The sequence below is a fragment of the Arachis stenosperma genome, chromosome 5 (assembly GCF_014773155.1).
Source record: "Arachis stenosperma cultivar V10309 chromosome 5, arast.V10309.gnm1.PFL2, whole genome shotgun sequence".
Lineage (NCBI taxonomy): Eukaryota > Viridiplantae > Streptophyta > Magnoliopsida > Fabales > Fabaceae > Arachis > Arachis stenosperma.
In genome coordinates, this window is record NC_080381.1 from 116,222,649 (window position 1) to 116,242,094 (window position 19,446).

The 19,446-nt window shown below is 38.1% G+C and overlaps 3 protein-coding genes across 5 annotated transcripts; all 3 read right to left on the reverse strand.

Moving 5' to 3' along the window:
* Positions 1-3,522: 3,522 nt before the first annotated feature.
* On the reverse strand, positions 3,523-7,072 carry LOC130981920 (E3 ubiquitin-protein ligase RING1-like). 2 transcript variants are annotated; one of them, XM_057905681.1, is made up of 2 exons: positions 5,822-7,062; positions 3,523-3,799 (listed from the first exon to the last, which is right to left on the reverse strand). In XM_057905681.1, the coding sequence occupies exon 1, from the start codon at positions 6,944-6,946 to the stop codon at positions 5,843-5,845; it is 1,104 nt and encodes a 367-aa protein (XP_057761664.1). In that variant the 5' UTR covers positions 6,947-7,062; the 3' UTR covers positions 3,523-3,799; positions 5,822-5,842. The 2 variants fall into 2 exon arrangements, with proteins under 2 accessions (XP_057761664.1, XP_057761665.1); XM_057905682.1 differs by lacking the exon at positions 3,523-3,799 and adding an exon at positions 3,806-5,581 and having other exon boundaries at positions 5,822-7,072.
* Positions 7,073-7,982: 910 nt separating this feature from the next.
* Positions 7,983-12,226, reverse strand: LOC130980209 (disease resistance protein Roq1-like). Its single transcript, XM_057903864.1, has 5 exons — positions 11,526-12,226; positions 10,326-11,433; positions 9,896-10,225; positions 8,964-9,776; positions 7,983-8,859 (listed from the first exon to the last, which is right to left on the reverse strand). Exons 1-5 carry the CDS (start codon positions 12,044-12,046, stop codon positions 8,170-8,172), a joined length of 3,462 nt encoding a protein of 1,153 aa, XP_057759847.1. The 5' UTR covers positions 12,047-12,226; the 3' UTR covers positions 7,983-8,169.
* Positions 12,227-14,402: 2,176 nt separating this feature from the next.
* LOC130981663 (disease resistance protein Roq1-like) lies at positions 14,403-18,508 on the reverse strand. Of its 2 annotated transcripts, none has more exons than XM_057905285.1 (5): positions 17,913-18,508; positions 16,689-17,811; positions 16,266-16,595; positions 15,338-16,168; positions 14,403-15,249 (listed from the first exon to the last, which is right to left on the reverse strand). In XM_057905285.1, exons 1-5 carry the CDS (start codon positions 18,434-18,436, stop codon positions 14,650-14,652), a joined length of 3,408 nt encoding a protein of 1,135 aa, XP_057761268.1. In that variant the 5' UTR covers positions 18,437-18,508; the 3' UTR covers positions 14,403-14,649. The 2 variants fall into 2 exon arrangements, with proteins under 2 accessions (XP_057761268.1, XP_057761269.1); XM_057905286.1 differs by having other exon boundaries at positions 15,008-15,259.
* Between the last annotated feature and the right edge of the window lie 938 nt (positions 18,509-19,446).

The following is a 19,446-nucleotide window of genomic DNA, read 5'->3' on the forward strand; positions in this document are numbered from 1 at the left end:
GCCGGTTCCCACTCTGGCCGTGATGACCATGGGAGGGTTTTCCGGGGCGTCGCTGAACCATTGATCTTCTGGGCCGAAAGAAATGGACGGGGGTTTTTTGGTACTCTGCACTGGTGAAGATGAGATCGCCAGAACCTTGGCGTCTTTCTTGTGTGCCGACCGGGATTTTGGTGCAGTGTTCTTTGCCGTTACCACGTTTATCACCGTGAGGCCGTGGTCTCTGTCTTCAGGCTCTTGTCGCCGCTTGACCGGGCGTGTCTTGCCTTCCTCGTCCTGGTCGCGATAACGCCTTCTCGGCTCCCTGATGAGATGGGAGAACGCTGCCAGCTTTCCTTCCCTTATCGCTTGCTCTAATGCATCCTTCAAGTCGAAACAGTCCTGCGTTTGGTGGCCATATCCCTTATGGTAATCACAATAAAGGTTCTTGTTTCCGCCTGTGCGGTCCTTGAGTGGTCGGGGCTTCGGGAGAATTCCTTTCTCCGCAATTTGTTGGTAGACTTCCATGATGGGGAGGGTGAGTGGGGTGTAGTTAGTAAATTTCCCCACTCGAGGGAACGGTCTAGGTGCTTTGTTTGGCGCCTCCTCCCTGGCCTTTTCTTTCGCCCTCTCCCCGTCGCCACCGAACTGACGAGCCTGGCCGTAACCGGACTGCCGCTTATTGGCAGCCACGACTCGGTTGACTTCTTCATCGTTTATGTATTCTTTGGCCACCGTTTGGATTTCATGCATCGTCCAAACCGGTTTCGTTGTAAGGTGCTTTCGGAAGTTCTCGTTAAGGAGGCCGTTCGTCAGGCAGAGACTGGCCACCGAATCGGTTAAGCCGTCGATTTCCAAGCATTCGTCGTTGAACCGATCTAAGTACCTCCTGGTCGGCTCTCCCTGTCTTTGGGTTACCCCGAGAAGGTTGATAGGATGCTTGGCCTTTGTTATTCGCGTTGTGAATTGAGCCAGGAATGCGCGGCTGATGTCTGAGAAATTGTAGACAGAACCTTGAGGGAGGCCGTTAAACCATTTGATCGCTGGTCCTGCTAAGGTCACCGGGAAGGCACGGCATCTCACTTCGTCGCCTACTCCCTCTAGATTCATCCTGGCCTCGAAGGCCGTCAGGTGTTCTAGAGGGTCTTGAGTTCCGTCGTACCTCATGTCCGTTGGCTTGTCGAAGTGTTTCGGCAGCCGGACCTCGAGGATAGATCGGTGGAACGGGGTGGCGCCCATTATCACAGGTTGTCGTGTTCTTCCGTCTTCGCGACCTCTTGTCGCTCGATGGGTCGGTCTGCCTCGGGAGTAGATGATCGTGTCATTTCGTCTCCTCATTATGGGTGACTCCTCCCGCGAACTCTCTGCCTCCGTCCGCGGGCGGCTTCGGTAAGAGTCTTCCTCCTCGCTTCCGGGAGACGGGGTATAGCTTGGATCGGTAGAACGTCCGTCCCGCTCCCTGTCGGCAAGCTGCCGCTCCAGGTTCTGGACTCGGTGGGGCAGCTCTTGCATTATTATGGCGCTATCGCCGCCTGTTCCTCCGAATGGTCGTGTCCCCGTGCGTCGATGGGGGGACCTTCGCCGCCCCCCTTGCGAGGCGACGGAGGCTGCCCCCTCCGCTCCGGCAGCCCGGCCTTGGTCGCCAAGACCCAGTACAACTTCCATTTAGACGTCCCCACAGACGGCGCCAATGTTCGTTGGTCGGCTTCTGAACAGGTCGGGTGGACAGAAGATGCAAAGGTGGATAGATGAGGGTGTCTTAGTCCTGGATGCGCTGATCGAGGGTTTGTCGAGCTGGCGAGCACTTGAGTTGGTGAACGGACGAGGGGGGTGCCACCTGCAAAGACACTCCGACGCTCAAGTCAGAAATCGTACAAGCAGGGGGAGTGATGTAGAAAGTGACGTACCTCGGGGGAAGAGCCAATCTTCCCCTTATATACATGTCAGTAGTGGGCCCCTTACGTGACAGGCCCATATTCCCAAGGACGCTGTCCTGCAGCACGTGTGCGGTCCGTACAGGAAGTGTGTCCGGGTCGGTTGTAGGGCGCGTGCCCGGGTCGGGTGTTACATGGGTCGGGTCGGCCCAAAGCTGGTTCTGGGCCGGGCCGTAACATAAAATAAATAATCTAGGAGGCCTAACCTAAAGCAAGGGATAAGAGCCTAAGAAGAGAAATTTTGGGTTCACCTACATAGTCAAGGGATTGAAATATTTTTCTAGAAAATATTGTGTATAGAGAGTAAAAAACAAACATTAGATATTTCAATTTTAAATGAAATATTGAAATCCTGTTTTACCAAATCAACAATTAAAATAATAAGATATGTGAAAGACAATTATTTAGATCAGTTTTTTTTTTTTTTAAAGTAAGCTATTAGGATAATACAAAAACAAAAATTCCGTTACCCTTTATTTTTTTTCTATTTTTCTTTCTTCTTTTTTTTTTTTTACAGTATTTTTAATTTTAGACCGGATTACTTCCAAGACATGAAATGATCCCTCAGGAAACTGGGAATGAAAGCGATGCTAAGGTCAAGGTGGTACCATTGTTCAACAAATCTACAAACATTTATCTTCTTCCCATTAACTTGTACTCAGCTATTGAATGCGAAGTTATTGCCACAACTTTGGGGAACATATTGAAAATTCTCCCAACAAAGAGTTAACTATCTCCAAAAAGCACTCAACCATCAACCAAAGCTCCAGTAGCAGATGCCAAAGTTAGTGCCACCACTTTGGGAGATGAGCTAGTTGACCTTTTCTCTTACCAAACTAACTTGCCTCTATTCGGCAATTGCCTTGGAACATTAACACATGCCACTTACCAAGTCTCAATTCAAGAGCAACGTGTCCCAGATAAACATAGAAAACCGATTACTCAACATTCCAAGGCAACCCATATCTTCAAAATTAAAATTAAAATTGGAAAAAAAAATCAAGAGAGCAAGAGTTGTGTCAACACATGTGAGCGTGACAAATGGGATGTGCAAATCTAATTTCTATGGAAAATAACACACAAGCTAGCCAATAGTCGTTGCTTATCATTCAGCATAGGACCATAGAATATAATACATTCCTCTACATCCATTTGAACAACACAGACTATGAAAATGAATGACAATGAAAAGAAGATTGCTGAATATCCCCACAAGCCACAAGGAATGATAACAATCCTTCCTGATTATGGTTGATCAAAATGAAAATGTTGTCCATTATAATATATAGGAAAACTTCTGAAAACCAGAAAATCGATGAAACCCCAGGAGATGTATGTAAGTTTTGATAATTAGAGGGAAGGGAAGAAAAAGGAGGATTGAAAATCTCTTCCTTCAAACCTTTCCATTCTCAGAAAACACTCTCAACATGGTTCAAAGTTCCACAACAAAACTCACTAGGGAAAATCTATGAAAACAAGATATCATGAAAAATCCCCTGCTTATCTGCTGTAACTGAGACTGAACAAATGAAGAACAGGAACAGACATTAGAAGCCAACTGCAAAAGCACACCCCCACCCTCCCTTCCAAAACCAAAAAAAAGGGCTCAATATTTGATCTTTAGAAGCTCTCCAATGGCAGTATATTAAGAGATGAACCAGTCAAAAGGAGCCACACATAGACAATCAAAACTTCACAAATATTGAAAATGCACATAAAATTTTGAATCTGTATAAAATTCTAAGTGTGAAAATGGTAATGGGCATTTGACAGTTACGTGTGTTTATTAGTATCATGGAACATAACATTTGCAACTGTCACCATTCACTGATTGACATTTAAGATCATTTCTATTAAACAAGGCTGCAGATTTGAAACACTCTTCATACCTGCCACCAAAACAAAACAGAACTATGTGAAAATCTCCGAAAGTGTATGGCATCTGAATCATAATATTACAGCATGCAGCATAAGACCAAAGCCCAAAGGCAAAAAATCAATTCAGGATATCTGATATCTAAGCATAAAGGCTTGAGAATGGAACAAGCTAGACTTGAACCTAAAAACACAAAATATTAACTGCAGTCACATTGTTTTTCTTTAATTCACAATGCTTAGTGCAAAACTGCAAGGAGATTTATAAAAAGGTAGATTTATAAATAGGATTACAATTGAGCTTTCAACAATAAAGGAGTTCCTGAATCCAAACCCAAATTATACAAATCCCATGACTACATTGGCCAACCCCTCTACTAAGCAGTGGTGGAGTTGCTTTTAAGAGATTACATAAACAATATAATAAGCCCCTATGTCTATGATACTTAGAATTTCCCACTCCAGGATTATGTAATAAAATTATAACAAGCACAACCTTTGTAACGTTCAACAATAAGTATGAAAAGTTGAAGACTAGATAAAGATTAATCATGCAAACACATCCCAGAGTTGAAGTCTTTCAAGGAAGTGAGGAAGGTCTTAAAAATAGCAAGCATTATTTCAACAAATATAAATAACAAACAGATGAACCACAATTATTGTTGTTGAAAATTGATATGTACATGGTCCTTCATATAGAAAATAGAAATACAAAATCTTATGAAGCCATGTTTCACGAGTGGTAAAATACATACTAAATTCATCGTATTTGGCTACCTAACAATATAATAAGCCTATATCCATGATAGTAAAGCATCCATCAAAGGGCAAGTATATTAACAAGATCAAAACGAATAAGCATTGTTCATCCGTAGTTACAATCCCTCAATAGATCTAACATTATCCTCTGCCACAATCGTTAAGAGTAGTTCTACACAAGCCCATTTATGCTTATACATTTCATTTGGTAACAATATTTTTTCCTTCTTTTTTTATCCTCCTTCCTTTATACAAGTCTTTCTAAACAGAAGAGAAACTAAGCTAATTCATTCAGTTAGCGTGCATAAAGAAACAATTGAGTTGAGTAGTTAATACATCAAAAATCATCTTGAGTCTACATAAGATTAAGGAAGTTTACTCCATTCATCCTTTGAGTCTGAGATCACTGTAAACAACAACATTTCTTGCAGAAAATCACTTAGCAGAATAATTATGGGGGGACGTTAGTGACATTACACTACTTGTATATCTTTAGTTGTGCAGCTATGGGGGGGACTTCATATTGCATTAGCAGAGGTAAATCTTCATACAAAAATTGTTCACGTTAATCACAGAATCACAGGCATGTTGAGGCTCATAGACATTGAAAACAACTGCAATAGCTGCTAATTCCTCCAATATAAATAATAGAAGAGATAAGGAAGCTTCTGTTGTTGTAATGACCTTTTGTATTTATCTAGACGGGTTGGAAGTGTGGCATAAATATTTTAATGAACTGAAGCATTTTCTTTCAAAGTTTGCTATAAGAGAAACCATAATCCTTTCTTCATCCTATAAATGTTTGCTGTGATGACATTGATCAATAAAGCAATTGCATCCAAAAAAACATGACCAAAAAATATCAAACTATTTCCAACTCTGGTTCAAATTTGTCCAAGCAACAAAGAAAAAGAATGAAGGTTCCTTGAAGTAGCAGCTGTACAATCCATATGTTTAACACAAACTATAAGTTCAGAAACCTCATTCTTCCATGGCTGCAGGCTCAAAGCTATCACCACCTAAATCTAACCTGCCACCTAACATACCACAAATTTCTAATCAAAAGAGGTGTCTCAGTTCTCACAGTACAATTGTATTCACTTCAGGGGACTCAAAACAAAGCAGGAAAAGCAAAAGGATTTCACAATAACCAGAGCTAAACGTGACACTTTAGTGCTCCTTCATCGTGTTACTCAATGTATTCGAATTAGACAACACCATGATTCAACACCAAATTCGGAACCAAAATACCATATGATAAAATGATATGAACTTACATTATGAAACACAAGTTGCTCTCAATCAAGATCTTCCTGTCTGGTCTCTGACTCAAAATTCCGATTCCCCCTACTTTCGGAATTCGGTTGCCCACTGTTGTTGTTGCCGCCACTGTTGCTGTTGTTGTTGTTCCCAACATTGCTTGTCTCCGCAGGAGAACCACCGAATTGCCTAAACGGCCACGGCAAAGAAACCCTAAACACCCTCCTCTCCAACGTTTGCCTATTATCCCCGCCATCATTGTCACCGCCAACACCACCACCACCGCCACCACTTCCATCAGAGGATTCAGCTGAACCGCCTGCTCCCACAGACCGGTTCACTGGGGCAGGCGTAGGAACCCCACCACGCTGAGCCCTCCGCTCATAATCCGGATCATCGGTAGGCAACTCGTAACGGCAAACTGGGCACGAATTATGCAGTTCCAGCCATGGCAAGATGCAATCAGAATGGTATATGTGCTTACAGGGGATCTGCTTCGCCGATTCGCCAAGCTTGAAGGTGTCCTTGCACACCGCGCACTGAGAAGAATCCGATTCCAGCAGCTCCTCTGTGACCGACACGTCCGGCAGCCCCTCCACAGCTGACTTCGATGCTGGCGGCGTCCCGTACCGATTCGGATCGTTCTCGGCCAGCTGCTGGATCAGCTCCTCGAGCCCCGGGCCGAAGAAGTAATCGCCGTGAGTCATGTTCCCGCCGGGAAACCGGAACGTTCCGGTGGTAGGGTCGCCGGAATTCTCGATCACGAACTGGACGTTGGCGCCGCCAGCTCTTAGGGTTTGGAGGTAGTTCTGGAGGAACACAAAGGGGTTAAAGGCTTCGCCGGAGGCGGCGGTGTTACCAACGCCGCCGCCAAGCAGCGTGGATAGATCGTCGCCACCACCGGAGAATAAGAACGGGAGGTTTCCGGCGGAGGGACCTCCGGCGAAGTCAGAGTTGAAAGAGAAGAAAGGATTGCTGAAGTTAGGGTTAGGGATTGGAGTTTCGAGTTCTTCGAGGAAGCCTTCGTTGCAGTTAGGGCAGAGGAGCTCGGAGGAAGAAGGGACGATGGAGACTGTGCGGTTGCACTGGTGGCAGAAGTATTGCTGAGGGCTGCCGGAGGTGACGCCGCCGGAAGAAGACATGTCAATGGAAAGATGAGAGAGAAAGAGAAAGGTTTGGTAGAGAGAGAAAGTGAGTAGAGCGTAAGAACGAGGGAAGTGCCAACAAGTGAGGGAGAAAAGTAGGGGCAAAAGCGTAAATAGAAATCAATTGTGGGTAACTAGGGAAATTGAGCTTCTTTTAATGTTTTTACTTTTTACTTGTTAGTGCCAAGCCCACTAAATAATTGGATTGGAGGATGCTCCTTATTCACATTTATCTGTTTAGAATTACTTCAATTTCCTGCTTTTTGAAATAAAGATGATATTCATTTAATTAAAGAGATGAAGTTATAGAAATGATTTTAGAATCCAGGCATTATTAACTTTTTATAGAGAAAGAATAAGAGAAAGATTTTTCAACAAATCAGAAAAAACAAGAACATAGAATAAGCAAAGTATGTCTTCATTTTAGCTTGCAAATTTTGTTTTTGAATTCCAGTATCCTGTTAATGATAGGATTGAGATTTTGTTCTGCTGATTGGTGGCTATGGTTAGCATAGCGTCACATATCTCAACCTTTTTTTGTTAGAATCCAGTGATCCATTTTTCATTTCAGTTCCTAATACGAAGAGAAGGTTTACTTTGTTCAGCCTTGAGTAACTATGCTCATCTAATTTTGTGGACGTGATTGAGAATTAGTGAGTGCTGATAAGGAGGTCTAGTGTAGCTTGAATCAAATAATTCCCTGTTCTTACTATTCCATAATAAGTAACTCATTTTCATACATTCCAATATTTTGCATAAGGTTATTTTAGAACCATTATGGTCTGTGCTCCACATTCTTGTTGAGATAAGACTAATAAACTACTTATTTGCATTCCTAACTAGTGTCGTAGTACCCATTTTGTTAGAAATTCAGAATCATTCAGTTGTAACATACAATATAAACTGTACAATACAATATAAACTGTTTGATAAAAAAGTAGCAAGTACCATATTGAATGGATATCTCAAGTACACATGCATGGTGATTTCTATCATACTGATAATAATATTCTTTTTTCTTTTCTGTCACTAATGAAATAAACAAGATTGTGTTCATTTTATGTTATCTTCAAGAACAATAACATGTTCAATGAATCACTCTAGTCCCAGACTCCCAGGGCTCCTTTTATGTACAAAAATATTATTGATAAAAAGTAAAATTGGGAGAGGGAGATAAATAAAATCTAAAATGAGTAACGCAAAAACAGTGATCAATGCAATTACGCTTGGGCACACCCAAGTTCTGCACCCACTAGCTCTGTGGATGCCATTGAACCATGGCTGATATCTGATCCTTCCGACCCTAATTCACTCTCATTATCCAAATCATACATAGTTAGAAACAGCAATGTCCACAGACCAATGCATGTTTCCAGAAGCAAGGGGTGGTTCTTATGGTTGGGGAATGCTATTGAGAGCATGATCATCATTATAATTAGTTGTGTCATTTTGTATGGATCAGTGAATCGAATATCTTCCATTATACTACTACTCTCTTCCTTCCATACGTGCATTCCAATCTCTTTTCCAATTGACTCACTTGGGACCTTTCCCTCAAAACCCTTATAATATGCTTCATATGAAAGTTTCACATGATTCCATCCTCTTTCAAAATGTGGTGCTTCATAATAATAATCATCTCTCTTCAGATTAAAAATAAATAATTGACCCATAAGGCCATACCGTCCAAATTGAACTTGGTTGCCATTGATGGTCACAGTGGGTTTTACTTGAAGTGGTGGGGAAAGGATGATGTGTTTGAGTAGAATTGCAACGCAAAGAGATTTGTAAGGGAATATGGTGCCACGAAACCAGAAAGAAATAGAAGCTCCACTGCTGCGCCACTCAAACCACCTTGGAATCCTTCCACCTGGCATCACAAAGTGGGTGCTTCCACCCTGGTGCACTTGCTGTCATTCATTCATAATGCAGAAGCAGTAGTTTAGCATACATTATTAACTTAATATGAATTATGATGTGATCTGCATTGTTAATTATTAAAATGTAATGAAACCTGGTTGAGTAACACGCTTGTGCCCCTCGGACTCAATGATTTACAGTTTACTGCTGAGAACTCTCTCAAGCACGGTGGAATCCCTCTAATCTCCCGAAGATGCTCGCAATCATCCACCTTGAGTATCTCTAGAAAGCGAAATTGTTGGATGCATTCAGGAAGGACCGTGAAATTATTGCCTGTTAGGTCTAAAAATTTCACATTGGGAAACCATGCAACAGCTAGTGGAAAAAAGTCATCTGACAAATTGCTGTTCTTGAGAGAAAGGTGCTCCATATCTGAAGAGGGGAGAGAGTGAGTGAGTATTCCGTGAAGCCCCTCTTCCTGCTCTCCCGATACACTCCCCTTGTTTCCTCCTAAGTTAATATTACAAAAATCCAGGCTTGGCATCATGCAAATGACACTTGGTATTCTATGCATTTTATTCTCCTCCAAATACAAATGCCACAACCTAGAAAGGTTACAAAATGAACATGGCAAATCTTTTATCCCAGTGCCAATCAAATCAAGCTCTTCTAGATTTTTCATCTCTTCTGGAATTTCTGGAAATTTCTCAAGGCTTGAGCATCCAGATAGACCGAGTATTTCCAGTGAGGGCAAATTAATAACAGGTAGAAAACTTCTGAGTTTGGGACACTTTTCAGCATTCAATATTTTAAGTTTAGGTAAAAAACCAACTGAACTGTCAACTGAGACTAAATTACTACATCCTTCAAAAGAAAATTCTTCTAAAGTTTGAAGATTAGACACATCAGGTATCTCTTTCAAATAATCACTGTAATCAAAATTCAAAACTTTTAAGGTGATCAACATCTGGAGAAAAAATAAACAAACAAATAAAATTAATGAACAAACTAAAATAAAACCAAATAAACCTGATCATGTGAATTTACAAACATACAAAATCATGAAAATGAATTTAGTATGCTTACCTTGGATATGCCATCCAACTTGGGTGACTTGTAGAGATAATTAGGCAACTTGAGTATGGAAAGTTTTTCTGGATCAAAATTAGAGGGAAAATATCTCGATGGATATCTCCTCCATTCTAATACTCTTAAACTATTTGGAAGGTATTTGGGCCCTCTGGAAAAACGACCATTTTTTATAATAAGTGTTTTGAGATTTTTCATCTCTTTAAAAGCTGTTCCATCCCATTTTACTTCTACATCATCAATTTTCTCTTTTTTTGACGGATCTTCACCTCCTTCCTTTCTAAATAAAGGAAATTCCAAATGTATAATTTCAATAGCACTAGTTCCCTTTCATCACACAAAAGTAAAAACATGAATTAATTAAAATACATGTGTTAAAATAAGTCTTTAATAAACTTAAGTAAAAAAAAAAAAAACTATTACTTACTTGATTATCTTCTAAAACTTCAACTATATCCTTGTAGAACCATAATCTACTATGTTTTCCAGGCACTTTTGACGATTTTTCTCGACATATATCTTTACCCATGTCCTCTATTAGATCATGTAATGTTATTCTGAATAGATGATCAATCTTTATGAGAGATTTTTCAACCAACATTCCAATATGATATTTCATACCCCTCCCATATTGAGCTTGAAGTATAGCCGTAACTTCCACTGATTTATATCCTTTAAAACAACAAGCAATATCAAGAAAAACACTCTGCACATCTTCTCCCAAAGCATCAAAACTAACCTGAAGTATCTTACGTATTTTATTATCAAGAACTTCTTCATATTGATCCATTGCAGATTCCCACTCTTCTAAATCTTTTCCAAACAAGTTAGAACCTATAACTTCCAAAGCCAATGGAAGTCCAGAAGCATAAGTTACTGCACGGGTTAAAACATTCTTATACCTTGGGTTGACAATATCTGTTTTAAAAGCCTTCCATTGAAGCAAAATTAAGGACTCTTCCTCATTCAAACCTTGTACCTCATATGTTCTTTCAATGTCATGAAGCGTCAGCAAATGTTTGTCCCGTGTTGTAATAATGATTCTGCTTCCAGGATGAAACCAATCAGGTTTTCCCGCAATAGCTGTCAATTGTTCATGCTCATCAACATCATCCAGAACCAAAAGAACTTTTGTTTGACTGAGTCTACGTTGTATCTGTGAAATTCCTTCCTTAACACCTATTATCTGGACTCCCTCCTTTCCTAATATCTTATAAAGAAGATTGTTTTGAAGATGCACCAACCCATATTTTTGTGAATTTTCTCTCACGTTTTCAAGAAAACACACACCTTTAAAATTGTCAGCAATCAAGTTATAAAGAGCAAGAGCAAGTGTTGTTTTCCCTATGCCACCAATTCCATGTATCCCTACCATGTGAACTCGATCAGTAGAATCCATTTCTAAAAGTGCAATCACTTCTGACATTGGAGACTCGAGTCCAACAGGGAAGTCAGCCACTGGCAAAGGTAGACGCCCAATCTTTCTTGAAATGTCTTGCACGATCTTTTTAATAAACTGATGTTCATATCCATGCCTGCCCAACAAACATACACATAGATACTTGTACAATTCAAAATTGTAATAATCAGAAACAATTACATAAAGAAGTATATGAAGTGAAGTTACCCATCTTTGAAATGATAACCAGACAAATTGGCTACTTCTTTCAGAGCTTTCTTCCATGTGTCCACCTTGTTATTCATGTCATCCTTGTATCTCTTCTCATGCTTATCCATTGCTTCTCCAAAACTGTTTTTTAGATGGCGCACATCAGAAGGATCCACCTTAAAGAAAACCGGCAAAACAAACCGATTGTTTCCCTTGATGCAGTGAAGGACATGGACCAGTTCGTCTAAGCAAAAAGAAGAAGAAGCATAGTTAGGAGAGAGTACAACGATGGCAATCCTGGACTCTTCAATTGCCTTGAGAAGTGCAGGTGTGATTTCCTCTCCGCTTTGAAGCTCGCCATCATCAAAGAAGGTGAGAATTCCTTTGTCACAAAGAGCCTTGTAGAGGTTGCCGGTGAAACCATAGCGAGTATCTCGGCCTCTGAAACTAATAAAGACATCGTATTTCCATTCATATCTGATGAAAGAAGAGGAAAATGGATGGACAGAGTAGGAGGAGGAGGAGGATTGCAGAGACATGAGACGGAAGCAAGAAGGATATATGTTTTGTTGGATGATGATGAAAATCAGAGAAACAAAGTAGTGAATATATATAGAGAGTGAGAGACAATAATTATGTGTGTAAGTCTAAGTCAGTCAACTTAGCAACCACGCAGAAACTGCATTCATTCAATAAATGTGTTGGAGGTCTTAATTTTTCCCTGCTGAATTTAATGAGTGATTGAGTTCACTAAGAAATTAGTTGCTGTATTTAAGTCTTTAGCAAACTTGCTGTTTATTATATTTACTTTGATTAAGACAACTTTGTCCTTAGTTACTTATTTTTCATAGAAATGCGTGGCCACCTATGAGCATTGAGTGGTTGAATTCAACGTCCATTATTATTTCTTAAGAACTCAACTTTCAGGACGGGACTTTCAATTTACGGATTTCTTATATAGCAGAAAAATAATTTTTTTTATGAATATTAAATGTATATTCTTGTACAATGACTAATATTTTACGCTATGATATACTATAATATTAACTCATTGAAAATTAAAGGTATCTGCTACTACCTTACATAATTAATTGTTTGTCCGTTATTATTCTTATCTTGTGGACTCAAGCCACCAAGAATAAAAATTAAGAACAAAAATGAAGAGCGTTATTATCACCTTTTTATATTCTAATTTTCCTTTTTCTTTTTTCCTCTGTAATAAAATAAATAGAGAATTTCCTTCAATATCTAAACTCGTTACAGAACTAAATGCAATGAAACTTTCATGTTTTGAATGGAAGTATTATTGTCTTATTTATTACTTATAAGAGAATAATACTATATGAGAACTGAGAAGAAAGAGAACAAATTAGGCGCAAGAAGAAACAATATAATTTTTTATTTGATTGGAACATAATATATGTGCTTGTGTTCTTAGAACTTGTTCACATAAAATCTTTCAAGAGTAATCATATGTGAACTTTTATTACAAAGTGGAGTATGTAATGCAAGTGTCCTGAATCAGTTTTCTTCTTGTATTGTCTATACCAACACTTTCTTCCACTTCTGTTGACCAAAGAATCTTTCTCTCCCACGCTTTTCATCATGTTGGTTCTTTGTATCCAAGATTCCGAGCAATCAATCTAACTACAGTTATCTGTTTTTACTAGTTTTACTCTATGAAGCACGGACATTTCCCTGATTTAAATAGAGCTTACAAAGGTAAGAAACACGAGGATAAGTTGCAGAGCTATTACACTGTTCTGCTCCTGAGTACTGAGGAATATTGAGGAGGACATGACACAAGGAAATGCATTCACCTTCTGTTCGTATTTCTAGCTAGCTACTACCTATTTTCATTTGGTTCAGAATTATTCAATATAATATACATAATTAGTTAAGAAAGTTTGCTGCACATTTAATTAAGAAAGAAATAATTCAGATTAAGTAAATACTTTCAGGAAATTACACACATAATTATACTTTGCTTGTGCAATACTATTAAGACCATAATAATCATAGTGTTGTCCTTTTGAGAAATTATTAATTAGAAGATTTCACAATAAAATTTAAAGCTTCCATGGGAATTTTGTGTGGATTAATAATTAGATTAATTATGGTTGTTTAATACTTTAATGTTTATTCTCTCAGTAAACCATATGACTTCACCAAATGAAGCTGCTTACAAAAGCTTTCCAGAGCTTTATTTCTTTTTGTACCATAGGGCAAATTTGCAGTTCTTATTTTAAAAAATCAACTCATTGAAAAGTTTTAGCATGATTGAAGGAAAGCTTAGTGATTGAGATAAGACTAATAAGTCACTTATTTTGCTATGTTCTGCACTCATCAAGCAAATTAGCAGAAAAATAACAAAAATAGCGCATTGTAATAGTAGACACCTCTTCAACTACCTAAAAATTAACATACATGTTCAATTGTGCAAATATTTCAGTTTTAATAATAAATAAATAAATGAACGATCAGTTTCTTACTTTCTTACTTTTCTAATAACCAAAGAATCATTTTTATTTAAACCGAAAGAAAATAGATGTTTAATTGTCCAATTTTCTTTGTATTCATAATGCTCTCTGTTATTGCTTAAGGTACCATATTGAAAGGCAATCTCTGGTTCACAAGTTAGAACTTTTACCCATTGACATTGAATCAAACAAGGAGAAGCAAAACTAAAATATTAAATTCACATAAAATGAGTGTTGCTCAATTCTGGTTTATATTAATTGATGCAACATAATGTGTTTGACTGATGCCACAAAAATCAGGGTTCAAAAACATTTATCTTCTTGAGCCTATAAATCAATGAGTTAAGATAAACCAAAGCATACAGATTCAAATTGACAGTGGATAACAGGGTTATCTATTTGGCTTGCAATAGCATTATGTTACACATTCAGAATGATTCAATATATAAATGTATAATACAAAAGAGTTGTCAAAGTAGCAAGTAACATATTCAATGGTCATCTCTATTTCATACTGAATCAAACAAGCACAAGCAAGGGAAGCATCACACTTATCTTAATAACAATAATTATACTATGACATATACAAGTGGTGACAACCATATAGCTGTGCGGATGCTGATATTGAATCCTCCCTACCCTCCTTCCTAATTGACAGTTATTTATCCAAAAAAGAGAGTGTGTGTTAGGAACAGCAATGTCCACAAACCAATGGATGTTTCAAGGAGTAAGGGCTGCTTCTTATGGTTTGGCGATACTATTGAGACCATCATCATCATTATGATTAGTTGTGTCATTTTGTAAGGATCAGTGAATCGGATATGTTGAATTATACTGCTACTGATCTTTTGCTTCAATAGATGGATTCCAATCTCTTTTGCAATTGACTCAGTGGGGACCTCATCATAGGTATAGTAGTCATGTGCTTCATATGAAATCTCAGCATGATTCCATTTGTTTTCAAAACGTAGTACTACATTATAAGCAATTGTCTCTGACAGATGAAAAATAAATAATTGATCCACTGGGGTCTCCCGCCATCGACAGGAAACCTGGTTGCCATTGACAGTCACGATGGGTAGTACTTCAACTGGGGAAGGGAGGTCATCTTTGAGTAGAATTGCAAAGAAAAGAGCATTGTCAGGGAATTCAGTGCCATGAAACCAGAATGAAATTGAAGCTCCGCTGCAGCGCTTCTCAAACCACCTTGGAATCCTTCCACCTGGCATTGCAAAGATTGTCCATCTACCCTCATGTAATTCCTGTCAAGGACTAGTTTAGCATACATTATTAATATAATATGAATCATGATCTCATATACATTGTTAACTAATTAAAAAGTAACAAAACCTGATTGAGTAAAACTCTTGTGGCTCTAGGACTCAAGGATTTGCAGTTTACTGCTGAGAAGTTTGTCAAGCAAGGTGGAATCCCTCTAATCTCCTGAAGATGGTTGCAATCATCGACGTTGAGCAAGTATAAAAAGCAAAATTCTTTCATGCATTCAGGAAGGACTGTGAAATTATTGCCTCTTAGGCTTAATTGTCTCACATTTGGAAGCCATGCAACAGCTAGTGGAAAAAAATCATCTGACAGATTGGTGTCTCTGAGACAAAGAGCTTTCATCATATGTTGCGAGGGGAGGGAGTGAGTCAGTATTCCTTGAAGCCCCTCCTCCTCATCCTCCTCCGGCTTTTCCGATGATACCCTCCTCTTCTTGCCTCCTCCCTCAATATAACATGAAGATAGTTGTGGCATCATAAAAATGATGCTTGGTATCTTACACATTTCATTCCAAATAATTTCCAGATTTCGCAATCCAGAAAGATTATGAAATGAGCATGGCAAATCTTTTATGCCAGTGCCTTTCAAATCAAGCCATCCTACATTTGCCATCTCTTCTAAAATTTCTGGAAAATTGACCAGGCTTGAGCAACCACATAGACTGAAATCTTTCAGTAAGGGCAATTTGATAGCTGCTGGGAAAGTCCTGAGCTTCTCGCAATATTCAGCATTCAATCTTTTAAGTTTAGATAGAAGCCCAACTGAACTGTGTACTTTAACTAAGTTTTTGCATCCTCGGAATGAAAATTCTTCTAAACTTTGAAGACTAGACACATCAGCTATTTCTTTCAAAGAATCATTGTAATCAAAATTCAAAACTTTCAAACTCACCAACTTCTGAAAAACATTAAAACAAAGAAAAAAGTCAAACAAATAAACTTCATATCAAGTTACTAAAACACAAAATCAGAAAAAAGAATTTAGTACACACTACCTTGGATAAGCTATCCAACTTCTGTGCCAAATAGAGATTATTCGATAACTTGAGTATGGAGAGTTTCTTTGGTTGAAAATCATTTGGTAGCCACTCTGAAGGAAATCTCCACCATTCCAATACCCTTAAACTGTTTGGAAGATATTTGGGACATTCAGAAAAACAACCATTTTTTATGATAAGCGTTTTGAGATTTTTCATCTCTTTAAAAGCTGTTCCGTCCCATTTTACTTCAACATCTTTATTTCCCTCTTTTTCAAATGAATCTTCATCTCCTTCCCTTTCCAGTAAGGGAAATTCCAAATATATGATTTCAATTGTGCTAGTGCCCTTTCAACACAAAATTAAAAACATGAATTAGTTAAAGTACAAGTGTGTAAAAAAGGACTTTCAACAAAGTCATTAGAGAAATTTATTACTTACTAGATTATCTTGTAAAACTTTAACTATGTCTTCGTAGAACCATAACCTACTACGCATTCCAGGCATTTCTGGTGATTCTTCTAGTGCAATTTCTTTGCCCATGTTCTCTATCAAATCATGCATTGTCACACTGAGATCATACAAATTGATCTTTATGAGAGATTTTTCAAAAAGCACTCCAATATGATATTTCATGCAACTCCCATAATGAGCTTGAAGTAGATCTGTAATTTCTTTTAATTCATATCCTTTGAAACAACAGGCAATATCTAGAAAAACACTCTTCTCTTCTTTTCCCAAAGCATCAAAACTTACTCGAAGTATCTCATGTATTTTATCGTCAAGATGTCTGTCAAATTTATTCAATGCAGATTCCCATTCTTCTACTTTTTTTCCACACAAGTGACTACCTATTACTTGCAAAGCCAATGGAAGACCAGAAGCATAAGTTATTGTACGGGTCAAAACATCTGCATAACTTGGGCTGCTAACATAACCATTTTTAAATGCATGTTTAACTAGCAATTGAGAAGACTCTGCCTCATTTAAACCCTCTACCTCATATGTGTTTTCAACACCATGATATTTTAGCAAATGTGTGTCCCGTGTTGTAATAATAACTCTGCTTCCAGGACCAAACCAGTCAGGTTTTCCAGCAATAGCCTGTAGTTGTTTGTGATCATCAACGTCATCTAAAATCAAAAGAATTTTCTTTTGACATAGCCTTCGTTGGATTCGAGAAGTTCCTTGTTGAAAACTCACTATCTTAGTTTCCTCCTTTCCTAATATCTCAGAGAGAAGGATATTTTGAAGATGAGCCAAGCCATGTCTCTCTGAGTTTTTTCTCACATCTTCAAGAAAGCACGTACTGTCAAAATGGTCAGCAATCAAATTATAAACAGCACAAGCAAGTGCTGTTTTTCCTATTCCACCAACTCCATGTATCCCTACCATGTGAACTTGATCACTCGAATCCATTTTCAAAAGTGAAATTACTTTTGACACTCGAGAATCTAGTGAATCTAGTCCAACAGGAAAACGAGCAACAAACAAAGGTACACGTCTAATCTTTCTTGAAATTTCTTCCACAATATTTCTGATAAACTTATGTTCATATCCATCCCTGCCAAATACACACAGATTCTTATTACAATGCAAAATTGTAATATTTTGATAAATGAAAAACAATTACAGACCAGAAAGAAGTATATGAAGTGAAGTTACCCGTGTTTGAAATGATATCCTGACAAATTAGCAACTTGATGCAGAGCCTGCTTCCATTTGTGCACCTTGTTCAAGTCACTCTTGAATTTCTCTTCATGCTTGGCCATTGCTTCTCCAAAACTATTTCTTTGATGGCGCACATCCGAAGGATCAACCTCATAGAAAACCGGTAAAACCAGGCGATCATTTCCCTTGATGCAGTGAAGGATGTGGACAAGCTCGTCTAAGCAAAAAGAAGAAGAAGCATAGTTAGGAGAGAGGACAATGATGGCAATCCTGGACTCTTCAATTGCCTTGAGAAGTGAGGGTGTGATTTCGTCTCCTCTTTGAAGCTCCTCATCATCAATGAAGCTGTGGACTCCTTTATCAGAAAGAGCTTTGTAGAGGTTGCCAGTGAAACCATAGCGAGTATCTTCGCCTCTGAAACTAATAAACACGTCATATTCCCATGCATAGCCGAAGGAGGAAGAAGAAGAAGAAGAAGAATGGGTGGAAAAGGAGGAGAAGGAAGATTGCAGAGGCATGATAAGAAAGAAGGATAGAAAGTTGTATGAATGTTGGGAATGTTGAGTCTCAGAAAAACCAAAAAAAGTAATAAAAATATAAAGGAGAGTGAGTGATTAAAGAAAGAGTGAGAATGGATGCAATGCTGAATAATTAAGTTTCTCAAAGTCAGTCAACGTAGAAATAAAACAGAAACTGCCTTATCATTTCATATGCTCCGTGTGGGGTCTACTGTTCTGTAAGATTTTTCACTTTGGAATTTGGTATTCAAAGGGTGTTTCACTTTGATTACTTTTAATTAAGACAAAACTTTGTCCTTGTTTATGCTACTAATGAGCATTGAGTGGTTAATGCATGGTGTAAATAACATTGCTTGCAGGACTGAATGAGGGTGTTGTTCAACTGCACTTACTTTTGATCCCTACTAAATTTTTAGGAATCATTTCACCCCCTTCTTTTGTAAAGACAACTATGAAGAGTGAGTTTCTCCAAGAATGGGGACCCTCCATTATTATTTATTAAGAACTCAACGTCCAATCAAGGACTTTCTGGGCTATAATGCCATTATGCAATACCCACCAAAGATAAGGCAATTAATTACCCTCCTCTGCCTTATGAAAATGAAAACTCACATGCCCAAGGGCTCTCTTTAGTGCAATAATATCCATTAATATAAAAGATTTATCATTATATATTTGTATATATTTATACATATATATTTTTTTAAATAATTAACTATCAAAGTAATCAAACCTTTTACAATAAAATAATTAAGCTTATGATAATAGAAGAATAATTTTTTTTATGAATATTAAATTATATTCTTATATAAAGACTTATTTTTTATGCTATGATATTTTATAATGTTAATTCGTTGAAAATTATGCGTCAACGTATCTTTTTTTTCCTCGAAATTTCATTGAAAGATATCTACTACTACCTTACATAATTAATTGCTTCTATTATTATTCTTATCTTGTGGAATCAAGCCACCAAGAAAAAAAAAATCAAGAACAAGAATGAAGAGTGT